This window comes from Oncorhynchus clarkii, chromosome 16, assembly GCF_045791955.1.
Source record: "Oncorhynchus clarkii lewisi isolate Uvic-CL-2024 chromosome 16, UVic_Ocla_1.0, whole genome shotgun sequence".
Classification (NCBI taxonomy): Eukaryota; Metazoa; Chordata; class Actinopteri; order Salmoniformes; family Salmonidae; genus Oncorhynchus; species Oncorhynchus clarkii.
The window spans coordinates 59973033-59980837 of record NC_092162.1 but is presented as its reverse complement, the minus strand read 5'-3'; the positions used below and the strand labels follow the sequence as shown (position 1 = coordinate 59980837).

Sequence of the window (7805 nt, the reverse complement as noted above, 5' to 3'; positions counted from 1 at the left end):
AGTCTTTAGATGCCTTTTGGCAAACTCCAAGTGGGCTGTCATGCCTTTTACTCAGGAGTGGCTTCCGTCTAGCCGCACTACCATAAAGGCCTGATTGGTGGAGTGCTACAGAGATGGTTGTCCTTCTGGAATGTTCTTCCATCTCCACAGATGAACTCTGGAGCTCTGTCAGAGTGACCATCGGGTTCTTGGTCACCTTCCTGACCAAGGCCCTTCTCCCCTGATTGCTCAGTTTGCTGCAGAAATGTTTTGGAACACTTCCCCAGATCTGTTTCTAGACACAATCCTGTCTTGGCGCTCTACGGACAATTCTTTCGACCTCATTGCTTGGTTTTTGCCTGACATACACTGTCAACTGTGAAACCTTATATAGACAGGTGTGTGCCTTTCCAAACCATGTCCAATCAAATGCATTTACCACAAGTGGACTCCAATCAAGTTGTAGAAACATCTCAAGTATGATCAGTGTAAAGAGGATGCACCTGAGCTCAATTTCAAGTCTCATAGCAAGAGGTCTGAATACTTATTTACATAAGGTATTTGTTTTAGTTTTATTTTAAAATACAATTGCAAAAATTACTAAACCTGTTTTCGCTTTGTTGTTATGGGGTATTCTGTGTAGGTTGCTGAGGATGTTATTTAATACATTTTTGAATAAGACTGTAACATAATGTGGAAAAATTTGTGGTATGAATACTTTCCAAAGTCACTGTAAAGGGGTACTAAGATACTATCTTACATTTAGCTATTTGATTTTGTATGGGATCCAACCCTTTTTTCAATTTTTGCCTAAAATGACATACCCAACTCTAACTGCCTGTATCTCAGGACCTGAAGCAAGGATATGCATATTCTTGATACCATTTGAAAATAAACACTTTGAAGTTTGGAAATGTGTTATATTCTCCTACATTAATTTCACATTAGATCTGGTAAAAGATAATACATTGAATTTTTTGTTGTTGTACCATCTTCGAAATGCAAGAGAGAGGCCATAATGTATTATTCCAGCCCAGCCGCAATTTAGATGTTGGCCACTAGATGGCAGCAGTGTATGTGCAAAGTTTTACACTGATCCAATGAACCATTGCATATATGTTCAAAATGTTGTATCAAGACTGCCCAAATGTGCCTAATTGGTTTATTAATACATTTTCAACGTCGTCATTGTGCACTCTCCTCAAACAATAGCATGGTATTCTTTCACTGTAATAGCTACTGTAAATGGGACAGTGCAGGTAGATTAACAAGAATTGAAGCTTTCTGCTCATATCAATGTCTATGTCCTGGGATGTTTTTTGTGTTACTTACAACCTCATGCAAATCACATTAGCCTACGTTAGCTCAATTGTCTCGCGGGGGGGGAAACACCGATCCTGTAGAGGTTACGAATTAAAATGTGACCTCATGATAATTCCTGTTTTTGAAGTCCAATCTTTCAAAGTGAGGGTAGCCTATTTTCCTACAGAAAAAAATTGTCTTCATATTCTTGCTGAATCTTTAACCCTCCTGTTGTGTTCATTTCATGTTAATTAATTCTGTGTTCCCTGTCCAAAATGACCGCCCCATCATAGCTGATTGTAAATACATTATATATGTATTATTACCTAATGTTGTGTTAGATATTTTTTTATCAACTTAAGTTATTGTGAACATTACAGGTTTTGAACTTCTTTTTGCTATTTATGGCCTGTAGGCCTCATTGACCTGAGCTCATACAACTCGTTTTTGAGTAGAAAAGAATAATGTATGGATTATTTTGACTATAACAAATACTCAGATGAAACGTATTGTGCTATTTATCACAGATTACTTTCTGTCAAAGTTTAACAAGGACATTTTGTTTTGAAACCATTTCAAATGTTTAAATAGTGGCAGTATTTTGTCATCAACCCAGGATATGACGTATGTTGTTGGCCCTGAGGTCATCCTGATAACATTTTCAGCTGACAGCCGACCTCTCCTCTCAGGTGGGGATGAAGACCAGGACAAATTCCCATTCTTTGACTGGAATGTAACAACAACCTCAGCAGGGCCCCCTTCCTCATCACTGGATTGTTCCACATCGGTTGTCTCTTGGTCTGGATCATATTCTGTGTTGTCTTCAACTTCTGACACTTCCTCCTCTAATGCATCTTCACTGTCAGTTTCCTGGTCTCTCTCCTCCTCACCAGTGTTATTATCAAAGAGATGATCAAGAGCCTCACATACAGTATATTGTTTGGTCATTGTGCTGCCACAAAATGAATTGTAAGCAAAAGGCCTCAAAAAAGCTTTATACCAGAGCTGCGAGAAAAGTTCTATATAGTATTGAAACAATGTTGCGATTGTTTGTGAAAATGCTAACAGGTGTGGTTCCTGTGGGGGAAAGATTCTATTGGGAAAAGGTTCCCGTGGGGCTTGCCATGGAGTGAGGTGTGTGTGTGTGTGTGTGTGTGTGTGTGTGTGTGTTTGCTCAAACACGCATGCATGTGTGGGTCTGGGAGAGGAAGTGTGTCCATCTGATGAATGGGCATGTGCCTGAACTGAATTTTATACACTAATTGTAGTCTCACCCATTTCATTTCTAATGACCGATTATTTTTGACAAGGAACACCACAGGTGTACGAAGTTAAATAAAACAGCCCAATTTTTTAATGAAAATCATCAATGTATTTGTGTGTTCAGATGCCCTGTGTGGACAAAGTCATGGAGCCTTATGACAATCACATGAAATGAACTACATGTTTCAGAACGTTTTGAGAACTTTTTGTAATCAAACCCACATGCTGATGCTCCAGATACTCAACTAGTCTGAAGAAGGCCAGTTGAGCCTGTAATCAAACCCACATGCTGATGCTCCAGATACTCAACTAGTCTGAAGAAGGCCAGTTGAGCCTGTAATCAAACCCACATGCTGATGCTCCAGATACTCAACTAGTCTGAAGAAGGCCCGTTGAGCCTGTAATCAAACCCACATGCTGATGCTCCAGATACTCAACTAGTCTGAAGAAGGCCCGTTGAGCCTGTAATCAAACCCACATGCTGATGCTCCAGATACTCAACTAGTCTGAAGAAGGCCAGTTGTATTGCTTTTTAAAATTAGCACTACAGTTTTCTGCTGTGCTAACATAATTGCAAAAGGGTTTTCTAATGATCAATTAGCCTTTTAAAATGATCAACTTGGATTAGCTAACACAACGTGCCATTGGAACACAGGAGTGATGGTTGCTGATAATGGGCCTCTGTGTGCCTATGTAGATACCCCATTAAAATCAGACGTTTCCAGTTACAATGGTCATTTACAACATTAACAATGTCTACACTGTATTTCTGATCAATTTGATGTTATTTTAATGGACAAAAAACAAAAACAAGGACATTTCTAAGTGGCCCCAAACCTTTGAACAGTAGTGTATATTTGCGGGGGAGTGTGGTTCGCCGGTGACCTGATATACTCACGCTTAACTTTAATCCCATGAAGGAAAAAAATAATACAATTCCAAAAACTCTATTACTCTAACAGCTTTTGTGGATGTCAGCCAAGTCCAAAATGTCCCAATAGGACTTCATCAGTGTTCCCCAATTCTGTCCCAGACCTTTCACCCGGATGTGTCTGCTCATGCACTCACATCCATTTATGGATTTAAAAGGAATTAGCTCATGTTAAATATAATAGGACATCTGTCTACAATCTTCCCATGCTTACACCAATGCTATATTTTTACACTTCAGGGAGAAGGGAGGACCAATGCGTTTGGAGTTCATGATTTTAAAGAGAGAAGATAAATCTCTCCAGTGCCGAAGTTCGTGCCGTTCAATTAACTTTGCTCTAACCTTCCACAATAGCATGGACAGAAATATACAGTCTTGCAAAACTCAACCTGGTCTTCAATGAGACGGAGGAGAGGAAAGAGGAGGAACATTAATTAGAGCCCTTATACAGACCTGTGAGGGTCTCTCTTTCACACTCTCTCCAGGGCTCAGCGATCATTTGAGGATAGTCCGGTTAGATGAAGCCTTCCAGAGGAACGAGGATGTCATGTTCGTTCCATCCATTCGTTCCATTCAGACCACCTGATACATGTCTATTGTAAGTCATGGGCTCAATTCTTAAAGTGCTCTTTGTCAGCGACAGGCTCTGATAGGTTAACTAGGAGAGTCCGCTGGCGCCCCACTCCCACTGCAACCCTGGTTGCTCCCTGGCCAGGGTGGCCCTCAGATCCCCGTTCTGCTCCTCCATCAGAGGCTCCATGAACACCACCCGCTTGTTGATGTTGGCCTTGGTTGGGTCCCTGTTGCTCAGTGTGGGGGAGAAGATGGAGGCCAGGGTGTTTGGGTCATAGGCAGGGATCGGGATGGCCGGAGGCAGGGGCTGCTTACAGCACCCACAGCGGCAGGGCGTTAGGTAGAGGTACATTAGGATGACTACCAGGGTGACCACACAACCCAGTAAGGTGGTGTAGCCCGTGTTGAAGGTGTCAGGCATGGGGCGGATCACGGTGACATTCACCTCCCTGGTTGCATTCAGCATGTGTTTGTAGTCCAGGGCTGTACACAAGTAGAGTCCCGAGTCCTTCATCTTGGCTGCTGGGATCTCCAAGGTCCCGTTAGGGAACACGTTGATGAGGGTGTCGTTGAAGCTCGTCTGGGTCAGGTATTCCTGATTTGGAGAGACCCATGTGTATGACAGCTCTTTACCTCTGAGGGAGGTTTGGCAGTCCAGATGGACCCTCTCCCCCTCGTTCACCATGAGGTTGGAGAGGAGAACAGCCATGGGCAAAGAGACCACCTTCCCCACTGTGCAGTTTTGGAAGTAGAGGGAGTGTCGGAGGAATCGGACCGAGGCGCGCGGCTCGCCGTAGATCAGGCAGGTGTGCTCATCTGTGAAGTCCCTGACTGAGTCAAAGCCCCTCTGCTCCCAGTGCCAGAACACACTGTACATGGAACACTCACACACCAGAGAGTTGTTATGGAGGTACAGCCCCTTCTGCACTGACCCCGGCAGTGCCTTCACATCCTCCCAGGGTAGCGTGGTCATACGGTTGGAGGACAGGTCCAACATGGTGAGAAACGGATGACTGTGGTCCCGTATGGAAAAGAAGGGGAATTCTGTGACTTGGTTGAGGCTGAAGTAAGCCTTCCTGAGACTGCTCAGACCGCTCAGCGTCCCACCCTCCACGCGGGTGATATGGTTGTTGTAGAGCAGCAGCTCCTCCAGCCTCCACAGACCCTGCAGGAAGTGCTGCTCCAGCACCCGCAGCCTGTTGGAGGACAGGTCCAGGTGACGGAGGCTGGAGGTGTTCTGGAAGACCCCATGGCCCAGCGTCGTGAGCTGATTGTTTGCCAGGCGGAGGGTGTCCAGTTTGGGCAGGCTGGAGAAGCTGCCGGGGCCCAGCCAGCCCAGCCGGTTGTAGCTGAGGTCGAGGGTGACGGTGGTGGGGGGCAGGAGGAGGGGCAGTCTGGTGAGGCCCTGGGAGCCACAGCTCAGTGTGTCTGAGGTGCAGAGACAGATGGAGGGGCAGGTTCCCTCTGTGGAGTGGAGGAGGAGGCACAGCAGCACTACAGTGTCTGGAGAGAAGAGGGAGGTCATTCTGCTCTGGCCCGTTCTCCTAGGGAGGAAAGAGATTTGTTATGTAAATGACCTACCATGGTTGAATGAATGCAGTGGGAAGAGATTGTAAACGACCAGTGACTATTACAATGGTCAGAATACTTTGACAAGGCTGAGAATGGAATAGAGTATAAACCATAAAAAGCCTTTAATCTATAGGTCAGTTTTATCATGCACAAACAAAATGTATCCAGGGGATACAGAATTTTAAAAATAAATAAAGATTATCTTATCACATGACTTATCACATCTGATTGTCAAGTGTAACTGAACATTTTGGTTAGGAAGAAACAGTCACAGCAGTAACAACTCTTTGAGATATCCTGATGCATGTTTTTCCATAATGTTCTGACTGTGTCGTTAAGAGTAGTAGTACAGGAGTGGAAGAACAAAGGGTTAATAAAGAAATACCTTTTCCCTGAAGAGTACTTTCCCTCTCTGTACAACTGACTCAAAGGCTTGTCATCGTCCTCAGCAAAAAGCAATTAAAACCGCATCGCTGTCACTGATTTAATAAGTGTCATGAATCAGATTAAAAAAGCATGAAGTTATTCAGATATTCGCTCTACCACACCTCCATGACCCGCTAAAACAAACTACTCAAACAGCACGGAATCCTGACTGTTTTGTCTCTTTCCCCAAAGTACTATTTAATTCTAAGCAATCCTTCACACGAGTATCCAACTGTTCAGTCTAACTTCAGGACTTGTCCTTTTCCCAGAAGTAGTACTTCACGTTAAGCGAGCCACAGGTATCCAACAGTTCAGTCCGAAGTGAGAGCTTATCACCCCTTTCCCCAGACAGAATCCTGAGCAAAGGTGTCACTACTCTCTCTTCTATCACTCACTCAGTCTCTGTCCACTGGTAAAGTTGCTCTGTGAGCTTTATCTGTCTGCCAAATGTGAGCGGTGCTTTATAAAAAAATCCTGCAGTGCTTTGCGATGTTACAAACACAGCTCACTTAATCTCCTACAATCCCCTCCTCCTGCTGTTTGTCATTTAGAGCACAGCCCTGTCTCCCTCACTGTCATCTTTAAATAATGATGCTTTCCTTCCTTACTGCTATGTTTTCTCTAAAATTCCATCAACTTTATTGACATGGCGAGTTAAATCACTTGCATTGTCAAAGTATACATATACCAACAGTGGTTTGACTAACAGTAATAAGGTAACAATAATAGTAGTAGTGATAATGATTTTAACATTAAAAGCAACTACAGCAATGAGAATAATGAATTAAAGTAATAGGAGGCTAGTTTTAACATGGTTGAAGAGTCACATGGCATGAAAGAAAAGACAAAACAAAATGGCAAATGCTACTATTGCATTGTACTTTTCACTGGTCGTCCCTCAGGTTGTGGGAGGGGGTCGTATATTTGGCTGCCAAAACTGCACATTTTAGTTTTCACCCAATAAATATTAAAATATATTTTTTTTATATATACATATATTATATATATTGATAGTTTCAAATTCAAATACCTCTCCCCAGAGGGGCAGCCTGGCTTGCCTGTGATCACCGGTCTCTATGGCCAGACTGTTGTCTGTCACTCTGTCCTCTCTGGGCAGCCTGGCTTGCCTGTGATCACCGGTCTCTATGGCCAGACTGCTGTCTGTCCCTCTGTCCTCTCTGGGCAGCCTGGCTTGCCTGTGATCACCGGTCTCTATGGCCAGACTGCTGTCTGTCCCTCTGTCCTCTCTGGGCAGCCTGGCTTGCCTGTGATCACCGGTCTCTATAGCCAGACTGTTGTCTGTCACTCTGTCCTCTCTGGGCAGCCTGGCTTGCCTGTGATCACCGGTCTCTATGGCCAGACTGCTGTCTGTCCCTCTGTCCTCTTCTCTCTTTTAACCTAACTCCTGTGACTCTCTTTCTGCCATTAACAGACAATGGGTGTTTGGGGGTTTAACATGAAATATTCAATAGAGTGGTCATTGTCTTGTTGACAGTGTTCTACTTGATGAATCCCAGACGATTAGTATAGGGATATACACTACATGTATGTAAACCCCCGATGTCTCCCTCTCTCAACACACCTTTTTCTCTCCTCTCTAGGTTTGCAGTCATTAATGCTTCTCTCTCCACATCCTTTGCTCTCTGTGTGGCAAGAAGATGTCTATTCCTCTCCACCCACCTCTCCTGTGCACTGTGTGGGTTTCTCTCCTCTCTCTCCCCCTCTGTCCCATCCTCTGTGGAAGTCTTTGATCCCTTCC

General features: G+C 44.1%; 1 protein-coding gene across 1 annotated transcript; it reads right to left on the bottom strand.

Annotated features, from left to right (window-relative positions):
* Positions 1 to 4064: 4064 nt before the first annotated feature.
* LOC139367733 (amphoterin-induced protein 3) lies at positions 4065 to 6413 on the bottom strand. Its single transcript, XM_071106044.1, has 2 exons — positions 6006 to 6413; positions 4065 to 5592 (listed from the first exon to the last, which is right to left on the bottom strand). The coding sequence occupies exon 2, from the start codon at positions 5571 to 5573 to the stop codon at positions 4134 to 4136; it is 1440 nt and encodes a 479-aa protein (XP_070962145.1). The 5' UTR covers positions 5574 to 5592; positions 6006 to 6413; the 3' UTR covers positions 4065 to 4133.
* Positions 6414 to 7805: the final 1392 nt, after the last annotated feature.